Source organism: Symphalangus syndactylus, chromosome 5 (genome assembly GCF_028878055.3).
Source record: "Symphalangus syndactylus isolate Jambi chromosome 5, NHGRI_mSymSyn1-v2.1_pri, whole genome shotgun sequence".
In the NCBI taxonomy this organism is placed as follows: domain Eukaryota; kingdom Metazoa; phylum Chordata; class Mammalia; order Primates; family Hylobatidae; genus Symphalangus; species Symphalangus syndactylus.
The window spans coordinates 53,757,392-53,781,539 of record NC_072427.2 but is presented as its reverse complement, the minus strand read 5'-3'; the positions used below and the strand labels follow the sequence as shown (position 1 = coordinate 53,781,539).

General features: G+C 41.9%; 1 protein-coding gene across 7 annotated transcripts in view; it reads left to right on the top strand.

Annotated features, from left to right (window-relative positions):
* HERC2 (HECT and RLD domain containing E3 ubiquitin protein ligase 2) overlaps positions 1–24,148 on the top strand; it is a 223,973-nt gene that overhangs the window by 153,961 nt on the left and 45,864 nt on the right. For all 7 annotated transcript variants that reach the window (XM_055278481.2, XM_063640239.1, XM_055278480.2 and 4 more), the window contains 12 exons: positions 3–84; positions 196–339; positions 1,737–1,827; positions 2,119–2,296; positions 2,478–2,559; positions 2,648–2,819; positions 3,556–3,700; positions 4,590–4,815; positions 9,351–9,522; positions 10,414–10,597; positions 11,180–11,320; positions 15,978–16,169. In XM_055278481.2, the coding sequence (XP_055134456.2) occupies positions 3–84; positions 196–339; positions 1,737–1,827; positions 2,119–2,296; positions 2,478–2,559; positions 2,648–2,819; positions 3,556–3,700; positions 4,590–4,815; positions 9,351–9,522; positions 10,414–10,597; positions 11,180–11,320; positions 15,978–16,169 (1,809 nt within the window). The remainder of the gene's footprint in view (positions 1–2; positions 85–195; positions 340–1,736; positions 1,828–2,118; positions 2,297–2,477; positions 2,560–2,647; positions 2,820–3,555; positions 3,701–4,589; positions 4,816–9,350; positions 9,523–10,413; positions 10,598–11,179; positions 11,321–15,977; positions 16,170–24,148) is intronic.

Sequence of the window (24,148 nt, the reverse complement as noted above, 5' to 3'; positions counted from 1 at the left end):
AGATAAAGGTTCCTTCGTTCTCTGAGACACTGTCGGCTTTGAATGTGGTACAGGTGGCTGGTGGATCTAAAAGTTTGTTTGCAGGTATGATTATTCTAATCTTAAAAAATTTTAAAATTATTCTTGGCACCAAAAAACAAAAAAGCTTTTAATGTTGTGAAAAGTGAGTCCTCTCCTGGCTGTTGTTCCTTGCAGTGACTGTGGAAGGGAAGGTGTACGCCTGTGGAGAAGCCACGAATGGCCGGCTGGGGCTGGGCATTTCCAGCGGGACGGTGCCCATCCCACGGCAGATCACAGCTCTCAGCAGCTACGTGGTCAAGAAGGTGGCCGTTCACTCAGGTACAAGCCAAGCACCAGCAGGCCTGTGCGGAGCGGCCTGTTGCTCCTGCTCCGTTGTTAACCAAAGGCCTAATTGGTGTCCTTACATTCTTTCTTAAGTTTTTACTTAGTAGGAATAAAAATTGGATAATGTAAATCTCGAAGTGGTCTAGAATTTAGTTATTGCTGCTAAATCAAGTTCTTTGCCTAAAAGTAGGCTGTTTTTCTGAGAAAGAGTCTATAACTTTCTTCAGATTCCAAAAACTATCTATGAACCCAAGTAATGAGAAAGATCCTTTAAAAAAAAAATGAAACCACTCTTTCAGTGTAGGGAGTGTTTATTTTGGAAGCACCCTGCTAGGCCTCTGAGGAATGGAACTGAAGTAGACACAAAGTTCTAATTCAGTTCATGCCTATGCTGAACGGGGCTCAGTGTAACCTGCATAACAGGAAATCCAAATCATGGTGGCTTAAGCAATATAGAGTTTTACTTTTCTCCTTTGTAAAAGTCCAGAGGTGGGGTCAGAGTCCATCCAGCAGGGCTCTATGAGGAGTGCTGGTCCTTTGTGTCCACCTTTGTGGGAAGATGGTCTTAGACTAGCTGTGGCCCCCAGAGTCCAGGGCCAGGCCTGGCAGAAAAGGCAAGCACCGCACAGTGTGCCCTCCCGCCCACGCAGCCCCCTCCTGCCCACGCAGCGCCCTCTCCAGAGCCCCTCCAAAGCCCCACTGATTTCAGTCACCATCTCCTGGGGGCAGAGGAGGCTGGGAAGTGGTGTTTAGCTGAGCACTTTAACATGGGGGTTCTGTTGGTACGGAAGGGGGAGAATGAGTTTTGGGAGGAGAAGCCGGGTCTTCTGTGATGTTCTCAAAGCCCAGGAGTTGGCAGGAACTCACTGTATAGGAGTGGTCATGCCTTTAATCCTGAAGCAGGCTGTATGGACTTTGAGAATATTCCATGCTGGGGAAAGAGCATAAGCTGACGTGTTTTGGGAAGAGTGAGTATAATGCATTAATTGCAAATGATTGAATAATTTCACCGTTGAGGTGCAGTTCTCAAAAGCTTAAATTGACACTATTTTTACATTTTGTCTAATCACAAATTTTTTTTTACTTTTTTATCTAAATTTTGATTTTTCATGTATTTAACATAATAGGAACCCCATTAATAATCAGTATTATTTTGCCTCTTTGCAAATTCTTTCTAGAGTTAAAATTTGTAGTTTGGTAAAAATTCACTTATTTGGCACATATGTCCCGGAAAGCTTTCCTGCTAACTCCGCTGTTGATCCTGTTGAGTTACTCATTTATTCAGTTCACACTCATTGAGTGTGTGCCATATGCCAGGCAAAATAGGGAGCTATGCTGTGGGCTTTCTGTTCCCTGTCCTTTGGCAATCCGCGCGTCTGTGAATGTTGCAGGTGGCCGGCACGCGACGGCTTTAACTGTCGATGGAAAAGTGTTTTCGTGGGGCGAAGGTGACGATGGAAAACTTGGACACTTCAGCAGAATGTAAGGGTACTTTCTTTAGTCTCATTTGCTAATAAGAAACTGTTTCTGACTGATACTCTTGAGAGTTATTTTGCAGAAAATTAAAATAGAATAGATTATGGAAATGGATCTTAAACAAAATTTTTTTAACACAGCTGTTTGTGTTTTGGTCTCACCGGTTCTGCTTTAAGGTTTGATAGTTGATCTGTGGATCTTGTGTTGACTACATGTGCATCAGTATAGATGTCTTTTTTCCTTCGTCTCTAAGAAGGGACGGATTGACTGTAGGGAGCTGATTTCATCTTGTTGTAGGAACTGTGACAAGCCAAGGCTGATCGAGGCCCTGAAAACCAAGCGTATCCGGGATATCGCCTGTGGGAGCTCGCACAGCGCGGCCCTCACATCCAGCGGAGAACTGTACACCTGGGGCCTCGGCGAGTACGGCCGGTTGGGACATGGGGATAATACGACACAGCTAAAGCCCAAAATGGTGATTATATGCATTTTTGTTGCTTGCAGAAAGCTTACCATCTGAAGATGTCAAGAGAAAATAAGCTTCAAGTCTAGGAAAGTTCATAAAGATGTGTGCATGGTTGGCTTTGTCTGTGGGAAAATCCCTTGCTTTCTCCGTGCCTGTGCTTGATTCTGTTTTTAAATTTGTAATTGAGTAGGTGAAAGTCCTTCTCGGTCACAGAGTAATCCAGGTTGCATGTGGGAGTAGAGACGCACAGACCCTGGCTCTGACAGATGAAGGTGAGTGCCTGGCATGATTCTGTGCTTCTGGGTGGGTAGGAATGATATGAAACGTTGGCCTGAAGTATATGTATATTCTTAAACCTAGGTTTGGTATTTTCCTGGGGTGATGGTGACTTTGGAAAATTGGGCCGGGGCGGAAGTGAAGGCTGTAACATTCCCCAGAACATTGAGAGACTAAATGGACAGGGGGTGTGCCAGATTGAGTGTGGAGCTCAGTTCTCCCTGGCACTCACCAAGTCTGGAGTGGTGTGGACATGGTATGTAAACGTCCTCCCTGTCACACTGTGTGTGCTTGTGCAGGTGCGTGCAGGGAACCTGGGCCTCACACCAGGCCCATCCCCGCGTGATTGTGACCTGTCGTATTTTTACTTATGCATGCATCTTTGTCCTTTAAAGGATATGAGTTGGGATTAGTGACAACAGTACAAGAAGAAATTTCCCATTGTAACTGGGTCATTTTGAAAATACTAGAAAAATTTTAGGCCACTTACCTTTCCTGTTTGGGTGAGATTTATCGGAAGGGTTTCTTCTGCTGAAGCCTAAGGATAAATGGAGCAAAATAGCCTTCTGAATCCTTTGATCCTGAAAAAGTTAACATGTATTTCTTGTAAAAGCTTATTTCATTAATAGGCAAAAGAGCAAGTGCCTGGACTGGCCTTGGATGGTGTGTCAGGCCTTAGTGCCAATGTCATGACCAGAGGCAGCTTGAGAAAGATGTATACCAGACAGGACTTTGGATAGGTGTTATATGAAAACCTACAACAGTAACTTAAATATTGTAAAATATGTATTAAGGTATTAAGGTTTTTCCCAGCTGACTTAAGTTAATTTGAATTAGTGATGTATGATTTTGAATATAAGTTTGAAGACCTTGGGTGCTGTGTGTGATGTCATTGAGCTGGCTGTGAAAGATGTGAGACAATGAGTGTCTTCTTGTATAGCATTGTCAGACCATAACCGTATTGTAACACTCCACCATTGGCCTTCTCGCAGGGGAAAGGGCGATTACTTCAGGTTGGGCCACGGCTCTGACGTGCATGTGCGGAAACCGCAGGTGGTGGAGGGGCTGAGAGGGAAGAAGATTGTCCATGTGGCTGTCGGGGCCCTGCACTGCCTGGCGGTCACGGACTCGGGGCAGGTAAGGCTGCAGGTGGCCTGGGGGTGGCGTGCCATCCTGAGTTGGGGCACATGGGGGTCACGACATGGCCTTCGTCCTGTTGAAATCACAGCTGTTGATGAAATCAGCTGAGTCTTACTGCTTGGAGAACCATGAGGGTGGGACCTGTGTCTTTTGCCCACTGGTGTATCTGCCCGCTCTGCAGCAGGGGTTCGGGGCGGGGTCCTCAGAGAAGAGGCGTTCCCACTCTGAAGTCCACGTGAAAAGTGTGTGGAAAGATTGTTACTTTTGAAGATGCTCCTACTGCAAGGTATTAGCAAGACTTTCCTTTAGAGAATTGCTAACTGGTGAGGAGGGATACACGCCTCATTTTAGAGACAGAGCTAGTGCCTGACAAGTGTTACACTCTCTTCTGCTTGGAGAAGCATATGCTATGACTGGCTTGTGGATATTCAATTTTAAATTTTATTTATGGAAACAAAATTACCATTACTGTATTTTAGTCAAAATGAATTATACTTTATAATTCTATAAGGCCAAGAAGCAACTTACTTGAAAAATGAGCATATTGTTTTTGGTCATTTTTCTTTGCAAAATAAAAGGGAAAAAATTATTGCACTTAGTTGAAGAGAGGACCTTCTGTGTGTCTTGCAACAAAACAGAACTGGATTAATATTAAGAAAATACTTGTTTTATAGGTATTAGCAAGCATTTTCATGGTTAGATTTTCTTCAGAATTGTAGTACACTGATGCCATTTTGTAAGATTGTGAAATGGTTTGTTTTTACCTTTAAGAACTCAATTCTTTCAACTACCGTGGCATACACTTGGCATTTTGAAGTAAAAATTACATTAAAGAAAATGCCCTGAAATGTTGAAAAATTATAAGCTCTTTTCGCCTCGTAAACAGGTGTATGCTTGGGGTGACAATGACCACGGCCAGCAGGGCAATGGCACGACCACGGTTAACAGGAAGCCCACACTCGTGCAAGGCTTAGAAGGCCAGAAGATCACGCGCGTGGCTTGTGGGTCGTCCCACAGTGTGGCGTGGACAACTGTGGATGTGGCCACGCCCTCTGTCCACGAGCCTGTCCTCTTCCAGACTGCAAGAGATCCTTTAGGTGCTTCCTATTTAGGTAACACAAATTTGTGTCTTCTCTGAGATTTTTCTGTAGGTTATGGCAACCTTATAGATTTATTTAATTGTGCCAACACATTAGAGGTTGTAGTGCCGTGTTAACTGCATTATGAATCTAAAGACATAGAAGAATTATGGTATGCTCTCATGTGATTTATCCATGCTGGAATGAAAATTTTAGAAGAATGTATGTTGCTGATTCTTGTATTTATGATCAGGTGAACTCACAGCGCTGTACTTCTGTGTAAGCAGGACTCCTAATAATTGCCTGAGAGATACAGGCACTGTACTGGGCTCTTTTGTATTTTTTAACAGCTTTATTCAGTTATAATTGAATGTAATAAACTGCACCTATTTAAAGTATGCATTTTGATCAACTTTGGAATACGTATGATCCATGAAAGCATCACCACAATCAAAGATAATGAACTCATACACTGCACCAGCGTTTCTCTCTGGCCCTTTGTACCCCTCCCTTTTGCTTTTAACTCCCCTCCTCCTTCCTGCCATATGCACCAACTTAATTTCTGTCACTATAGATCAGTTTGCATGTTTTCTTGTTGTTGTTGTTTGATTTTTTTTTTTTTTTTTTTTTTTTGTAGACAGGGTCTCACTCTGTTGCTCAGGCTGGTGTTTTCTTGTTGTTGTTGTTGTTTGATTGGGTTTTTTTGTTTTTTTTTTTTTTTTGTAGACAGGGTCTCACCCTGTTGCCCAGGCTGGAGTGCAGTTGGCACGATCTTGGCCCACTGCAGCTTCCGCCTCCTGGGCTCTAGTGATCCTCCCACCTCAGGCTCCTGAATAGCTGGGACTACAGGCACATGTCACCATGCCTGGCTAATTTTTGTTTGTTTGTTTGGTGGAGAGAGGGTTTTGCCATGCTGCTCAGGTTGGTCTTGAACTCCTGAGCTCAAGTGATCCTCCCATCTTGGCCTCCCAAAGTGCTGGGATTATAGGCAGGAGCCACCGTGGCAGGCCAGTTTGCCTGTTTTACAGCTTACTACAAATAGAATCATACAGCATATACTCTTTAAAAATCTTACTTTTCCCACTCAGCATAATAATTTTGAGATTCACTTATGTTGCATGTATCTTTTTAAGTTGTTGAATAGTATCTTAAGATAAATGCAATTTGTTTATCCATTTATCTGTTGATGAATGGGCTGTTTCCAGTTAATTATACAAGTGAAATTGCTAATGGACATTTCCATACAAGTTTGTGTATGGACATCCACTTGAAATTCTCTTGGGTAAACTCCTAGGAGAGAAGTGGTTGGATCATATGGTAGGTGTATGTCTAGCTTCTTAAGATCTCTACATACTGTTGTGCAAAGTGGATGTTCCAGAGGTCCAGATTCTCTACATTTTTGTCAACCCTTGATAGGTTCAGTCTTTAATTTTAGTTATACTGATAGATGTATGGTGGTATCTCATTGTGGTTTCAATTTGCATTTCCCTAGTAACTAATGATCTCAAGCATCTTGCTTATTTACGAATCAGATACCTTTTTTGGTGAATGTCTTTTCAAGTCTTTTTCTATATTTAAATAGGTTGATTGTTTTCTTACTGAGTTTGAGAGTTCCTTATATATTTTGGGTTACAAGTCCTTTGCCTAATGTAGAATTTGCTAATACTTTCTGTCAATGTGGCTTGTCATTTTATTCCCTTCACAGGTGACTCTTAAAGATTAGAAGTTTTTAATTTTTATGATGCCTATTTTATTCATTTTATTCTCTTGTAGAGCATATTTTTGATGTTGTGTCTACAAAACCTTTGCCTCACTCAAGATTATAAAGATTCTCTGTGTTCTGTTATAGAAGTTTTATAGTTTTAGATATGTGTATCTATGACTGGTTGATTAAATTTTATATATGGTGGTAGGTTCAGATTGAAAGGCTTTTTTTGGCATGATTGTCTAGTAATTTCAGTTGTATTTGTTGAAAAACTATGCTTTTCCTACTGAATTGCCTTTTGCCTTTGTCAGAATTCAGTTGTCTATGGATGTATGGATCTATTTCTGGACTCTCAGTACTGTTTCACTGATTTATTTGTGGATTTTGGGGCAATGCCACATTGTCTTGATTACCACAGCTTTATAAAAGGCCTGAACTCAGGTTGGAACAGTTCTTTAGCTTTGTTCTTTTTCAAATACATTTTGGCTGTTGCAGACCCTTTGCATTTCCATATAACTTAAAATGAGCTTGTCGGTTTTTATAAAACCTCTTGCTTGGGATTTTGGTATGGATTGCATTAATTCTGTAAGTCAATGTGGAAAGGATGGATTCACAGTATTCAGTCTTCTAACCCATGAACATAGTGTTTCTCTTTATTTGTTAGGTGTTTAGTTTCTCTCAGCAATGTTTTCTAGTCCCAGTGTTGTATAGGTCTTGCATATCTTTTGTTAGATTATTTCTAAGAATTTCAGATTATTAAATGGTCTCTTAAAAATTTCATTTCTTCTGTAATGGGAATATTCAGATTGCTCTTCTACATGCTCAGCTAGCATGCAGAAATAAATACAATTGCTTTTTTTTTTTTTTAAAGTGAACCTCATCTTGTCATACAAATATTTTGTTTTTTCCCCTTATCTCTCAGGAGGGGACATTTAGGCTCCAGCAGCATCTGCTTTTATGAATAAATGGAATGTGATCTTCTAGCTGTGTTAGTTACTGGCTGTATGAACTGGGGCGAGTGGCTTCGCCTTCCTGTGCTGTCTTCTTTTCTGGGGTAGATGAAAATAAGGCTTGACTCTCATCTTCTCCTTTCTGGTTCAAATTACTCAGTATCTTCTTAATGTATAGCTCTTTTCATGTCACATTATATGTATAACTTTTGAGTCTGGCTTTTTCCACTCAGCCTAATCCTCTGGCGATTCATCCAAGTTGTTACATATTACGTAGTATGTTCAGTATTCCATCGAATACTCAACCATCAAAGGACATTTGGATTATTTCTAGGTTTTGACTATTACAAATAAAACCTCCATGTCATTCATATGCAAGTGAATGTGAAAATTCACTTTATGTGAAAATAAGTTCTTATTTCTTTGACATAAATGCCCAAGAGTGTGATTGTTGGTCATATGGTAATTATGTTTAGTTTGATAAGAAACTGCCAAACTGTTTTCCAGAATGGCTGTGCCATTTTATATTCTCATTAGCAGTGGAGGATGATCCAGTTTTTCCCATATCCTCACCATCTCTTTAAAATGTAGCCGTACTGATAGATAGGTAATTATATCTCATTGTGGTTTTAATTTATATTTTCCTTATGGCTAATTATGTTAAACATCTTTTCATGTGCTTATTTACTGTCCATATCTCTTCTTTGGTAAAATATGTCTTCATGCCCTTTTCTAATTGGCCTTTTTTTTTTTTTTTTCTGTTGAGTTTAGAGAGCTCATTGTATATTCTAGATGTTTCTAGTCCTTTGGCAGATGTGTGTTATGCAGATATTTTCTCCTGGTCTCTAGCTTGTCTTTTCATTTCCTTTCATATAACAAAAGTGTTTAATTTTGATGAAGTCTAATTCGTCAGTTTTTTCTTTTATAGATCATACTTTTGGTGTCAAGTCTAAGTATATTTTTGCCTAGTGCTAGTTCCTAAAGACTGTCTCCTATTTTTTTCTAAAAGATTTATAGTTTTGTATTTTCTACTGAAGTCATGATCCATTTGGATTTAATTTTGCATAAGGTGTAGACTTAGGCTGAAGTTTGGGTTTTTTGTCCATAGACGTCCAGTTGCTCCACCACCACGTGCTGAAAGGCTGTCCTGCCTCCACCGAGGTGCTTTTGCACATGTCAACAGCCAGTGAGGCATATTTGTGTGGTTCTATTTCTGGGTTCTCTGTTTATTCCATTGATTCTTATGCCAGTACCACACAGTTTTGATTATGGTATTACAACAACTTTTGAAATTGGGTAGACTCGTTCCTCCTTCTTATTTTTCTATTTCTATTCTTGTTCCTCTGCCTTTCCATGTACATTTTAGAATAATCTTGTCTGTCGACAAAAACTCTTGCCGGAATTCTGGTAGGAATTGCATTAAATCTGTGTATCAATTTGGATGAGTTGACATAGACACATGTCCCAGCTTTGCTTGGCTCCCTCCCTCTGCTGAGACCTGGGAGTTCTCAGGGAAGTGAGCCTGATGAGACTTTATTGGTGAACATCTTCTCTCTTTGTTGTTTTGTATTCTTTTTTGTCTTGCCTTACCGGGGTAAGAAAATACAGGTAGTTATTGTAGCATTTTCATAGCTTGTATGTATATAACAAACTGTTGTAAGTGCATTTTATAAAAGCACCTACATCTTTTTCCAGTTACAGTGGAACTTTGCTGAAAATAGCTTCTGTATTGAAGTATGGATAAGTGGTTTTCTTATTCTGAAGGCCTGTTAATGAGCCTGATAGGTGCTCTGTGAAATAGCAAAATGCAGATTGCAGTGTGTTTTGGAACTAACCTGTAAGGTCAGATTTTATAAAAATAGAGCAAACTGTGATTTTAAAAACAAAATGCAAATTTTATTTTCCTCTTATAGGCGTGCTTTCAGATGCCGATTCTTCTGCTGCCAGTAATAAAATAAGTGGTGCGAGTAATTCTAAGCCAAATCGCCCTTCTCTTGCCAAGATTCTCTTGTCATTGGATGGAAATCTGGCCAAACAGCAGGCCTTATCGCATATTCTTACAGCATTGCAAATCATGTATGCCAGGTAGGCTTCTGTGCTAATTTTTGAAATTCTGCAATTATGTGAGCTTCGGCTTTTTGTGATTTCTTTTTTCTTTTCATTGATCAGATGTCTCCAAGAATGTTGTATTATTGTCTTTAAATGCTGTGTGTTTTAAGTCACATGTTCTTTGATGGTGATTGGTGATATCTTTGTGTGTGTCTTAATGGGCATTGAAATATGAATTAGAAAACTAACTTGAACATTTTCACTATTCTTTTTGACCAGTAGACTCGAACCATTAATATTTGGGGGAAGAAAAGAAGAATTAGGTGATACTAATTTATAGTGATGTCTAAGACGACTTAGCGTCCCCTTCGCTCACTTGAGAAGGCTGAGTTTTGCCAATGCGGCATTTTGCAGTATTTTTCTGCTGCTTTCCCACAGCCTAGATAAGTTGCCCATCTACTAATGTATCACACATGTGGACCTGACGGGTGTCCTTACATGGGAAAATTAGTTTCAGAACAAAAACAGTCATTCAGTAGAGGCCATTGAGTCCTTGCTGCTCAGTATGTGGCTTTCAGTAAACACAAAATTGCCTGCTGGTCAATTATCCAGCCCTCAGGCTCTCACAGCAGCCCAAGAGGATTTCTCAGGGGGAGCCAGAGTCTCATTCTGGTCTGGTTTTTATGTTTGGCAGTTTTTCACCTGCCATTACTCTGGTTTTTCAAATAAATAGGATCCAGAGTAAACATTTTAGCTATTAGCCAAAGGATACATGGTAATAATGTTTGATATTTTCCCAAAACTCTTTTACATGTATTCAGTAAAAATGAGGAAATGCCTCAGTGTGTGCTAGTCCTGCCTCGCCACTTCCTGTGGTGCAGTGGAGAAGCAGCAGCTCACCACAGGCCTGACTTTGTGTCCTGACAGAGATGCCATAGTCGGGGCCCTGATGCCGGCCGCCATGATGAGCCCGGTGGAGTGCCCGTCATTCTCCTCGGCGGCCCCTTCTGACGCATCTGCGATGGCTAGTCCCATAAATGGAGAAGAATGCATGCTGGCTACTGATATTGAAGACAGACTGAGTCCAAACCCATGGCAAGAAAAGAGAGAGGTAAAAGCGAATCGTAAAGCAATGTTAATCAGAAAGGAAAAGGTGGCTACTTTGTGTCTAGGAAAGTCTCATTCTGTCATTTAGTTTAGGCTGTTTCTGTGCCTCCCGCTTTGATTTTTGGCTTTACTTAGAAGAATATTCTCTTTAAAGGAGCTTTTAAAGTGCTTAAGTGGAATTGGCTTTCTTTTTTTAAAAAAACCATTAAATGCAAGTTCACAGTCCTTTATCTGCAATTCTGAAACCTTGAAGTTCTGATAGTCAAGAATTTTAGTAACTTATTTTGGAGGAAATAACTAACTTGAAGATATGTGAACTCATTTTAGTCTGGTTCATGTGACCTGCTGTGAATATTAATAGTTTTTCTTGAAAATATGAATGTACTTGACTTTGCACAACTGTCCTAGGCCCAACTGGGGGTGGTAGTGGCTATGTCGGGTAGGCACGATGTTACCTCTGTAAAATCTGGAACATTCTAAACAGCCCAAGTAGTTTTAGATAAAGCATTTGGGACTTGAGTAGGAAATGTGTTATGTTGTTGAGTTTTTCCACTTAAACTTCCCCTACTATGCACTGTTCGACTAGATTGTTTCCTCTGAGGATGCGGTGACCCCCTCTGCAGTGACTCCATCGGCTCCCTCAGCCTCCGCTCGGCCGTTTATCCCAGTGACCGATGACCTGGGAGCCGCAAGCATCATTGCAGAAACCATGACCAAAACCAAAGAGGTGAAGAGGCGTTCTTCTTTAACTTTGTATTGTGAAATAATCTTAAATGCACACAGAAGTAGAAATAGAACTTAGGAGTTGAACACAGTCTATTCCCATCCCATTCACCTGGGCTGTCCACTTGTTAGCATCTTCGAAGCATTTGTGGGAATGTCGCGGGACACAGTCCCTGTCACTGCTTACTGCTTCGGCATGTGTTCCTTATCAGGACTGCAGCTTGATCCAGCGTTACTTTCAAACCCACAGACATATTCAGATTTTGCTCATCATCCCAATAGTATCCTTATAGGTCTAGCACTCAACCTAGGATTGCACACTGCCTCTTTAGTCTTCAGTGTGGAATAGTCCTTCATTTCTTCACTTTGACAGACACCACAGGAATGGTGCAGAATTCTTTTCAGTGCCTCCATTGGGACTCATGCATTGTTGATTTGCTGCATCATTGGTGATACAGCTTATCACTTGGTTAAAGGTCTCTGCCAAGTTTCTCCACTGGACGTCAGTAAGTGTGTTAAGTACTCATGGGGAGGTACTTTTGAGATCATATCAATGTCTTGTTCCTCATCATACTTTTACCTCCCAGTTTTTAGCATCTTAAAGATTCTAGCTGAATCCATTATTACTGTGGTGGTTGTCACATTTTCATTTTTCACATTTATTGTTACTTCTGGAATGTAATTGTTGCCATTCTTTTGCAAGAGAGAGCTTTCCCTTCTCATCCGTCTGTCTTCTACCTACCTACCTACCTTTCTATTTATATTGTATAGATTCAGGAGTTCCTGTTTTAGTCAAATAGTGGCATTTGTTACCATCATTATTTGACACTCAAAGTGTCCCGGACTTGGTCATTGGGACTCCTGTGGACTGGTCATTGGGACTTGGTCATTGGGACTCCCGTGGACTGGTCACTGGGACTCGGTCATTGGAACTCCCGTGGACTGGTCATTGGCACCCCGGTGGACTGGTTCCATTGTCTGATGTGTCCCCGTAATTCTTAGGGCTTTTCCTTCATTTCTGGCACAGCTGTGCTCTAGACTTATCTTTCACCTACCCTGCCCCTGCCTGGAATCAGCCATTTCTCCAAGAAGCCATGGTTCCTGCTAGTGGCTTGTAGGATTTGGAAACCAAGATCTGGGTGCTTGCTAAACTAATTGTTACTGAGTGTCTTTGGTTAGGCCCTCTCAGCAAATAGACCTATACACATGAGCATTTATTTATCCTTCTGCATTTATCTATATGATAAAAACCATTAACAGCCCAAATCAGTACTTTTAATTCCAGTCCAGTACCACAGGGCTTATTCCTACTCTCCCTCTTTCCAAATGTTTTTGGTGTATAATGCTTTTATATGTTGCTAGATTTGGTTTGCTGCTATTTTGTTGAAGATTTTTACATCTATATTCATAAGGGATATGGCTCTGTAGTTTTCTTGTGATGTCTTTGGTTTAGATATTATAGCAATACTGGCTTCCTAGATTGAGTTGGAGGGTGTGTCTTTCCCTTCTGTTTTTTAGAAGAGTTGGTGAAGGATTCGGGTTAATTCTTCTTTAAATAGTTGGTAGAATTTTATCTGTTCTTCTGGCATATTCCCATCATTCTTTGAGTATTTCCTTGCTTTTTGGCACAACATAAAATTCCAGGCTCAACAAGATGTCTTATGCTCCAACATAGGAATCAGTTGTTTTTCTGAGAAGTCCTAGTTCTTTCTGGTGGAGAAGGGCATTTAGAGGTCAAGATCTGGGCCGTTTGTGTGCTTGTTGCTGTTTGGGTGACAGAGCTAGAGAATGAATATGTGTGTGTGTAACATAATAGGTACATACATCAGTTTTTGTTTTTTGTTTGTTTGTTTGTTTATCTTTAGACAGGGTCTTGTTCTGTTGTCCAGGCTGGAGTACAGTGGCACGATCTTGGCTCACTGCAGCCTCAACCTCCTGGTCTCAAGCCATCCTCAGCCTCCCAAGTAGCTGGAGCTACAAGTATGCACCACCATACCTGGCTAATTTTTGTATTTTTTTTTCCTTTTTGGAGATAGGATTTTGCCATGTTGCCCAGGCTGGTCTTGAACTCCTGGGCTCAAGTGATCTGCCTGCCTCATCATCTCAAAGTGCTGGAATTACAGGCATGAGCCACCATGTTTGGCCTACATCAGTATTTATGTTGTTACATATTTACGTATATGGAAAACCACCGGTTCTCACCAATATAATTGATTGTAATCCAACTGGGATTCATTCTAGTTTTCACCCTTTTTGTGTTTATAACTTTCTTCTCTGAAAGTGGGAAACCTGGCTCGTGTCATCAGCAGGCTGTTTACTTACAGTTCAGTCCCCTTAGATAACCAACCTCCGATCTTGGCTGTCCCCACTCCGTGGTGGGCACCCTTCTTCCTCTGTACAGCCTCTGGCACTCAGAACCAGTCTGCCTCCATGGACCTCCATGGTCACCCTATGTGACCTCTGGCCCTCCCCCCACCTCCACGTTGACCCAGAGTGTGGCACCTTCCTCACTTGGCCTGGCTGTGTCTCTCCAACCCCCCATGTGTGGATGCCTTCCCCAGCCCGCCGAGGTGCTCCCCACACCAGGCCAGCCCCTGCTCATGTGTACTCCCTTGCCAGCCTTCCCACCTTGGGGACAAACACTTTATTTTTTTTTTTTTTGAGACGGAGTCTCGCTCCGTCGCCCAGGCTGGAGTGCAGTGGCCCAATCTCGGCTCACTGCAAGCTCCACCTCCCGGGTTCATGCCATTCTCCTGCCTCAGCCTCCCGAGTAGCTGGGACTACAGGCGCCCGCCACCACTCCCAGCTAAGTTTTGTATTTTTAGTAGAGACAGGGTTTCACTGTGTTAGCCAGGAAGGTCTCAATCTCCTGACCTTGTGATCCACCCGCCTTGGCCTCCCAAAGTGCTGGGATTACAGGTGTGAGCCACCGCACCCGGCCAAACACTTTATTTTTAACTACATTTGGAACCCTTGATTTATTATGCTGTTACTGCTGGCAGAAAATATGTTCTACGGAAATTATTTATAACCATTCATGGTAATAAGCCTCTATTTATGAATTAGGTGCCTGGAATCAACTTCTCATTTTTGGCAGTCTCCTGGTTTGAGGGTTTAATGCAGATCTTATTCTGAGGAAGGCAACATTTTTGTTTTAGGTAAAAGGATAATATGATTTATTTCCCCCCAATTTATCTATGAGACATAGGCATTATCCAGGTTGTAACCCTGTATTTCTATTCAGTTTTGGCTTGACTCATGACTTTAAGGCAAAGCAATTTTAATGTTAGTATTAAGCTATAATTCATATTTAAGGATATGCCGCTAGTGATTTTCTTCCTCAGCAATTCTTCTAGACATATTTTCTGTGTGTGTGTGCATGTTTTAAGACACCCTCGTAAAAAAAAAGGTAGGTGCATTTCAATCTCAAGACTAAAGAGATTCTTGTTGATATGTTTCACTGAATGCTTTTGCTGTCTTCAGTGAGTTATGTTCTGGAATGTCATCATTTGTAATGAATTTCACTTACTCCTTGGGTCTCCATGCAGAGGCAGTAGCAAGGTCTGTTTCCCTAAAGGGAGAAGAACTTTGTTCCTAAATCAGAGTGGTGTGGTTTCCAGGGCCCACTGGTTGGTTCATGTTCCCCTTAAGGGGAATGTGTGGGGCTGTCCTTCCCCCAGCTTGTTTATGTTTGTGGAAAGAGTTGCGCTGGATTTGCCGAGATCCAGAAAGCAGGAGAGAAAAGTGGCACTTCCCTGGCTCTCGTTCTACCTCTGGGGAGCCAGACTCTGCCTGGGGGATGAGAAGAGCTTGACATACTCCTGCTCCGCACAGGGTCACAGTGGTTCCCATGCTGGGTTGGAAGTGGTGGGAGTCCCTGGCTCTGACAGCGGCCTTTCCCCTTTCCACAAGCTCAGCCCCAGTGCTGCCCTCCAGGAGGCTCCTGTGTGCCGACAAGCCGGGTGGGGGCGGCCATCCTGGGCAAGGCACCTCCAAGCCGTGGGAGCTGGGGGTGCAGTGATGCTGGGAATTGGCTCATAGCAAACAAGGAGAGGAGGTGAAGGATCAAGATGCGGTATTTTTAGGCTGACACGGCAGGAATGGGAAGTATACGAGTGGTAATGAGAAGACTTTTATGTATGATGTTTTCAGTGAACTCAAGGAGTGAGAGAGACTATGGATAGCTTGTTACATGCCAGTAAGTCACTTGAAATAAGATTCCAGGAAAGAATTATGGAGAGGACCTAGACAGAATATATACAATTATAGAATACAAATTTAGTTTATAAACGATTCCCAAGCATATCTTATGGGTAGATTATACAGGATGCAGCTTCATTCCAAAACTCCCCCTGTAGTATCTGCCTATGATCCAAACTTGGTCCCAGTAATAAATTGTCATTTCTTTATAGCTTAAGTCATCCCTTTTTGATAAATGCCGTTGGTAATACAGCAGTTAATTGGTCTTGAAAACATAGCACATGGCTTGGTGGAGATTTTAGGGGCCGTCATTTCTTCATCTGTTTCTTAAGGTCTTAAACACCTTCAGGTTTCTTACTTGTTGGTATTCATGTGTTCTCTGAGTTTGTGGGTAAACTAGTGACTGTTTATCTCTTAGCATATCATTCCTCATGTTAATTGTTGGATGTCATTTGACTTAGGATGTTGAAAGCCAAAATAAAGCAGCAGGTCCGGAGCCTCAGGCCTTGGATGAGTTCACCAGTCTGCTGATCGTGGATGACACCCGTGTGGTAGTAGACCTGCTCAAGCTGTCGGTGTGCAGCCGGGCCGGGGACAGGGGCAGGGACGTGCTCTCCGCGGTGCTTTCCGGCATGGGGACCGCCTACCCACAGGTGAGTTTCAGGGAGGGCAAGGCCATCTGATTCCACCTCCTCCACGTTGGGCCACCCTCCTCTCCAAGGGAGAGCTGCTATGGATCACCGGTGATCTTGTGCTGGGTTTTATCCTAGTAGACAGCAGGTTAGGAGCACTCCTTTAGAATAAAATGTTTTAGCACTTACCCCAGTGACATCCCTTACCTGTTTTTTGTTTTTTGCTTTTTTGAGACAGAGTCTTGCTCTGTCGCCCAGGCTAGAGTGCAGTGGTGCCATCTCAGCTCACTGCAAGCTCTGCCTCCTGGGTTCACACCATTCTCCTGACTCAGCCTCCCGAGTAGCTGGGACTACAGGCGCCCACCACCACGCCTGGCTAATTTTTTTTTGTATTTTTAGTAGAGTCGGGGTTTCACCATGTTAGCCAGGATGGTCTTGATCTCCTGACCTCGTGATCCACCTGCCCCAGCCTCCCAGAGTGCTGGGATTACAGGAGTGAGCCACCATGCCTGGCCCCTTTACGTGTTTTATAACTGATTTGTGCATCTTTTTAGAATGATTTGTCAGAGTTCTTTAAGTCCCTTTTCTGTCATATGTCTTACAGTTTCCACCCCAGTTTATCTTTTGATATTAGTTTGATATTTTTTGCCATGTAGAAATTTTTAATTATTATATGGTCAAATCTGTCAGTTTTTTTCATTTATGCCTTCTGAGTTTTGTATTATGCTGAAAAAAAAAAATGCTTGCTTATGTGACATTGTTTTAAATAAATTCTTCCAAATTTTCTTCTAAGGTTTTTGAGACAGTCTCCTTCACCTGGGCTGGAGTGCAGTGGTGCGATCTCAGCCTCCCAGGATCACCTCTACCTCCCGGGATCAAGTGATTCTTGTACCTCAGCTTCCTGAGTAGCTGGGGTTACAGGCGTGTGCCACGATGCCTGGCTAATTTTTGTATTTTTAGTTGAGACAGGGTTTCACCATGTTGGCCCGGCTGGTCTCGAACTGCTGACCTCAAGTGATCCACCCACCCCGGCCTCCCAAAGTGCTTGGGATTACAGGCATGAGCCACCACACCTGGCCTTCTTCTAATTTTTTATGATTTCATGTATTGCTTACATTTTTTAGCCACCTGGGATTTATCTTGATGTAAGAGTAAAGTAGGGATCAGGGATCCAACTTTACTTTTTTTCCTAGATGGTAAACTGGTTGGCCTAACATCATTTATTGAATAGTTCATCTTTTCCCTGGTGATTTAAAAACAAGCTTTATCATATTGTAAATTCCTGTATGCATTTGGGTCTATTTACAAAACTTCTTAGTCTCTGATACTATGGTATTTTAACTATTATAGCTTTAAAATGCCTTTAAATATTTGGTAGCACTGGGTCCATAGGACTTTGTCATTGTGGGAATGTTCTGAACCAGAGCCATCTGGGACCATTGGCACCAGCCGCAGATGGCCACTGAGCACTGGAATATGGCTAGTGCACCTGAGGAAGTGAGGGTTTTAAAACACTCCACTTGAGGCACATGTGGCTAGTAGCTGTTGAATTGGTCTATAGGTCTGCAATATAAAGTGAGTGTCTTATTAGTATGTCTTAGAAATAGGACTGGTCAGTCCTAAAGGCCATGGGCTTCCTTAAGAACTCTTCTTTATCAGCAGCCATGCTCTGCCCTGCCAGGGAGCCTGAGATGTCCTTCCTGGCTGCAGACACTTCATCCGTTTCTCTGGGTGGCTACTTTGTGTGGAGGAAAGTCTTACTCTGTCACTTAGTTTAGGCAGTTTCTGTGCCTATTATGATTTTTGGCTTTAGTTAGAAGAATATGCTTTTTAAAGGAACTTCTAAGGTTTTTAAGTAGAATTATATTTTTTTAAAAAATCATTAAACGCAAGTTCATAGTCCTTTATCTGCAATTCGGAAACGTTAAAGCTCTGATAGTCAGAAATTTTAGTAACTTACATGATCACCAAAACGATAAAGTACTTCAGTAGAGTTGAGCAGTCTTGAAAGCACAGCAAAGGTTTGCTGGATATTGTAGGGGCTTGTTATTTCTTCATCTGCTATTCATGAAGAACTAAAAAGCTGTAGGTTTCGTTTTTTGAGACAAGTTACTTGGCATAATTCTAAGAGATGAAATCGAGGTGAATTACCGTAAGCACTGTTATTATTTTTCATAAGTTTGTTGCATTTGTGAGAGGCAAGGATATGAATGAGAACTTTGATTTAAAATAATGCTGAGCGGGGGGCGGTTCCAAGATGGCCGAATAGGAACAGCTCCAGTCTACAGCTCCCAGTGTGAGTGATGCGGAAGATGGGGTGATTTCTGCATTTCCAACTGAGGTACTGGGTTCATCTCACTGGGGCTTGTCAGACAGTGGGTGCAGGACAGTGGGTGCAGTGCACCGAGCATGAGCCGAAGCAGGACGAGGCATTAGCCTCACCTGGGAAGCGCAAGGGGTCAGGGAATTCCCTTTCCTAGCCAAGCAAAGCTGTGATGGAAGGCACCTGGAAAATGGGGACACTCCCACCCTAATACTGTGCTTTTCCAACGGTCTTAGCCAAAGTCACACCAGGAGATTATATCCTGTGTCTGGCTCCGAGGGTCCCATGCCCATGGAGCCTTGCTCATTGCTAGCACAGCAGTCTGAGATGGAACTGCAAGACAGCAGCAAGGCTGGGGGAGGGGCGCCCACCATTGCTGAGGCTTGAGTAGGTAAACAAAGTGGCCCAGAAGCTTGAACTGGGTGGAGCCCACCACAGCTCAAGGAGGCCTGCCAGCCTCTATAGACTCCACCTCTGGGGGCAGGGCATAGCTGAACAAAAGGCAGCAGAAACCTCTGCAGACTTAAATGTCCCTGTCTGACAGCTTTGAAGAGAGTAGTGGTTCTCCCAGCACGGAGTTTGAGATCTGAGAATGGACAGACTGCCTCCTCAAGTGGGTCCCAGACCCCCGAGTAGCCTAACTGGGAGGCACTCCCCTGTAGGGGCTGACTGACACCTCACACGGCTGGGTACCCCTCTGAGACCAAACTTCCAGAGGAATGATCAGACAGCAACATTTGCTGTTCTGCAGCCTCCACTACTGATACCCAGGCAAACAGAGTCTGGAGTGGACCTCCAGCAAACTCCAACAGACCTGCAGCTGAGGATCCTGACTGTTAGAAGGAAAACTAACAAACAGAAAGGACATCCACACCAAAACCCCATCTGTACGTCACCATCATCAAAGACCAAAGGTAGATAAAACCACAAAGATGGGGAAAAAACAGAGCAGAAAAACTGAAAATCCTAAAAATCAGAGTGCCTCTCCTCCTCCAAACGCAGCTCCTCACCAGCAATGGAACAAAACTGGATGGAGAATGACTTTGATGAGCTGAAAGAGGAAGGCTTCAGACGATCAACCTTCTCTGAGCTAAAGAAGGAAATTTGAACCCATGGCAAAGAAGTTTAAAACCTTGAAAAAAGATGAGACTAATGGCTAACTAGAATAACCAATGCAGAGAAGTCCTTAAAGGACCTGATGGAGCTGAAAACTATGGCATGAGAACTACGTGACAAATGCACAAACTTCATTAGCCGATTCGATCACCTGGAAGAAAGGGTATCAGTGATTGAAGATCAAATGAATGAAACGAAGCGAGAAGAGAAGTTTAGAGAAAAAAGAGTAAAACAAAGCCTCCAAGAAATATGGGACTATGTGAAAAGACCAAATCTACATCTAACTGGTGTACCTGAAAGTGACGGGGAGAATGGAACCAAGTTGGAAAACACTCTGCAGGATATTATCCAGGAGAACTTCCCCAACCCAGCAAGGCAGGCCAACATTGAATTTCAGGAAATACAGAGAACGCCACAAAGATATTTCTCGAGAAGAGCAGCTCCAAGACACATAGTTGTCAGATTCACCAAAGTTGAAATGCAGGAAAAAATGTCAAGGGCGGCCAGAGAGAAAGGTCAGGTTACCCACAGAGGGAAGCCCATCAGACTAACAGCTGATATCTCGGCAGAAACTCTACAAGCCAGAAGAGAGTGGGGGCCGATGTTCAACATTCTTAAAGAAAAGAATTTTCAACCCAGAATTTCATATCCAGCCAAACTAAGCTTCATAAGTGAAGGGGAAATAAAATACTTCACAGATAAGCAAATGCTGAGAGATTTTGTCACCACCAGGCCTGCCCTAAAAGAGCTCCTGAAGGAAGCACTAAACATGGAAAGGAACAACCAGTACCAGCCATTGCAAAAACGTGCCGAATTGTAAAGACCATCAAGGCTAGGAAGAAACTGCATCAACTAATGAGCAAAATAACCAGCTAACATCATAATGACAGGATCAAATTCACACATAACAATATTAACCTTAAATGTAAACGGACTAAATGCTCCAATTAAAAGGCACAGACTGGCAAATTGGATAAAGAGTCAAGACCCATGAGTGTGCTGTATTCAAGAAACCCATCTCATGTGCAGAAACACACGTAGGCTCAAAATAAAGGGATGGAGGAAGATCTACCAAGCAAATGGAAAACAAAAAAGGCAGGAATTGCAATCCTAGTCTCTGATAAAATAGACTTTAAACCAGCAAAGATCAAAAGAGACAAGGCCATTACATAATGGTAAAGGATCAATTCAACAAGAAGAGCTAACTATCCTAAATATATATATGCACCCAATACAGGAGCACACAGATTCATAAAGCAAGTCCTTAGAGACCTACAAAGAGACTTAGACTCCCACGCAATAATAATAATGGGAGACTTTAACACCCCACTGTCAACATTAGACAGATCAATGAGACAGAAAGTTAACAAGGATATCCAGGAATTGAACTCAGCTCTGCACCAAGCAGACCTAATAGACATCTACAGAACTCCCCACCCCAAATCAACAGAATATACATTCTTCTCAGCACCACACTGCACTTATTCGAAAATTGACCACATAGTTGGAAGTAAAGCAGTCCTCGGCAAATGTGAAAGAACAGAAATTATAACAAACTTGTCTCTCAGACCATAGTGCAATCAAACTAGAACTCAGGATTAAGAAACTCACTCAAAACCGCGCAACTACACGGAAACTGAACAACCTGTTCCTGAATGACTACTGGGTACATAATGAAATGAAGGCAGAAATAAAGATGTTCTTTGAAACCAATGAGAACAAAGACACAACATACCAGAATCTCTGGGACACATTCAAAGCAGTGTGTAGAGGGAAATTTATAGCACTAAATGCCCACAAGAGAAAGCAGGAAAGATCTAAAATTGACACCCTAACATCACAATTAAAAGAACTAGAGAAGCAAGAGCAAACACATTCAAAAGCTAGCAGAAGGCAAGAAATAACTAAGATCAGAGCAGAACTGAAGGAGATAGAGACACAAAAAACCCTTCAAAAAATCAGTGAATCCGGGAGCTGGATTTTTGAAAAGATCAACAAAATTGATAGACCGCTAGCAAGACTAGTAAGAAAAGAGAGAAGAATCAAATAGATGCAATAAAAAATGATAAAGGGGATATCACCACTGATTCCACAGAAATACGAACTACCATCAGAGAATACTATAAACACCTCTACACAAATAAACTAGAAAATCTAGAAGAAATGGATAAATTCCTGGACACATACACCCTCCCAGAACTAAACCAGGAAGAAGTTGAATCTCTGAATAGACCAATAACAGGCTCTGAAATTGAGGCAAAAATTAATAGCTTACCAACCAAAAACAGTCCAGGACCGGATGGAATCACAGCTGAATTCTACCAGAAGTACAAGGAGGAGCTAGTACCATTCCTTCTGAAACTATTCCAGTCAATAAAAGGGAATCCTCCCTAACTCATTTTATGAGGCCAGCATCATCCTGATACCAAAGTCTGGCAGAGACACAACAAAAAAAGAGAATTTTAGACCAATATCCCTGATGAACATTGAAGCAAATATCCTCAATAAAATACTGGCAAACCGAATCCAGCAGCACATCAAAAAGCTTATCCACCATGATCAAGTGGGCTTCATCCCTGGGATGTAAGGCTGGTTCAACATATGCAAATCAATAAATGTAATCCAGCATATAAACAGAACCAATGACAAAAACCACATGATTATCTCAATAGATGCAGAAAAGGCCTTTGACAAAATTCAACAGCCTTTCATGCTAAAAACTCTCAACAAATTCGGTATTGATGGAATGTATCTCAAAATAATAAGAGCTATTTATGACAAACCCACAGCCAATATCATACTGAATGGGCAAAAACTGGAAGCATTCCCTTTGAAAACTGGCACAAGACAAGGATGCCCTCTCTTACCACTCCTATTCAACACAGTGTTGGAAGTTCTGGCTAGGGCAATCAGGCAGGAGACAGAAATAAAAGAGTATTCAATTAGGAAAAGAGGAAGTCAAATTGTCCCTGTTTGCAGATGACATGATTGTATATCTAGAAAATCCCATCATCTTAGCCCAAAATCTCCTTAAGCTGATCAGCAACTTCAGCAAAGTCCCAAGATACAAAATCAATGTACAAAAATCACAAGCATTCTTATACACCAATAACAGACAAACAGAGCCAAATCATGAGTGAACTCCCATTCACAATTGCTTCAAAGAGAATAAAATACCTAGGAATCCAACTTACAAGGGATGTGAAGAACCTCTTCAAGGAGAACTACAGACCACTGCTCAACGAAATAAAAGAGGATGCAAACAAATGGAAGAACATTCCATGCTGATGGGTTGGAAGAATCAATATCGTGAAAATGGCCATACTGCCCAAGGTAATTTATAGATTCAATGCCATCCCCATCAAGCTACCAATGACTTTCTTCACAGAATTGGAAAAAAACTACTTTAAAGTTCATTTGGAAGAAAAAAAAAGAGCCCGCATCACCAAGTCAATCCTAAGCCAAAAGAACAAAGCTGACTTCAAACTGTATTACAAGGCTGCAGTAACCAAAACAGCATGGTACTGGTACCGAAACAGAGATATAGACCAATGGAACAAAACAGAGCCCTCAGAAATAATACCACACATCTACAACTATCTGATCTTCGACAAACCTGACAAAAACAAGAAATGGGGAAAGGATTCCCTATTCAACAAATGGTGCTGGGAAAACTGGCTAGCCATATGTAGAAAGCTGAAACTGGATCCCTTCCTTATACCTTATACAAAAATTAATTCAAGATGGATTAAAGACTTAAATGTTAGACCTAAAACCATAAAAACCCTAGAAGAAGAACTAGGCAATACCATTAAGGACGTAGGCATGGGCAAGGACTTCATGTCTAAAACACCAAAAGCAATGGCAACAAAAGCCAAAATTGACAAATGGGATCTAATTAAACTAAAGAGCTTCTGCACAGCAAAAGAAACTACCATCAGAGTGAACAGGCAACCTACAGAATGGGAGAAAATTTTTGCAACCTACTCATCTGACAAAGGGCTAATATCCAGAATCTACAAAGAACTCAAACAAATTTACAAGAAAAAAACAACCCCATCAACAAGTGGGCGAAGAATATGAACAGACACTTCTCAAAAGAAGACATTTATGCAGCCAAAAGACACATGAAGAAATGCTCATCATCACTGGCCATCAGAGAAATGCAAATCAAAACCACAGTGAGATACCATCTCACACCAGTTAGAAAGGCGATCATTAAAAAGTCAGGAAACAACAGGTGCTGGAGAGGATGTGGAGAAATAGGAACACTTTTACACTGTTGATGGGACTGTAAACTAGTTCAACCATTGTGGAAGACAGTGTGGCGATTCCTCAGGGATCTAGAACTACAAATACCATTTGACCCAGCCATCCCATTACTGGGTATATACCCAAAGGATTATAAATCATGCTGCTATAAAGACACATGCACCCGTATGTTTATTGCGGCACCATTCACAATAGCAGAGACTTGGAACTAACCGAAATGTCCAACAGTGATAGACTGGATTAAGAAAATGTGGCACGTATACACCATGGAATATTATGCAGCCATAAA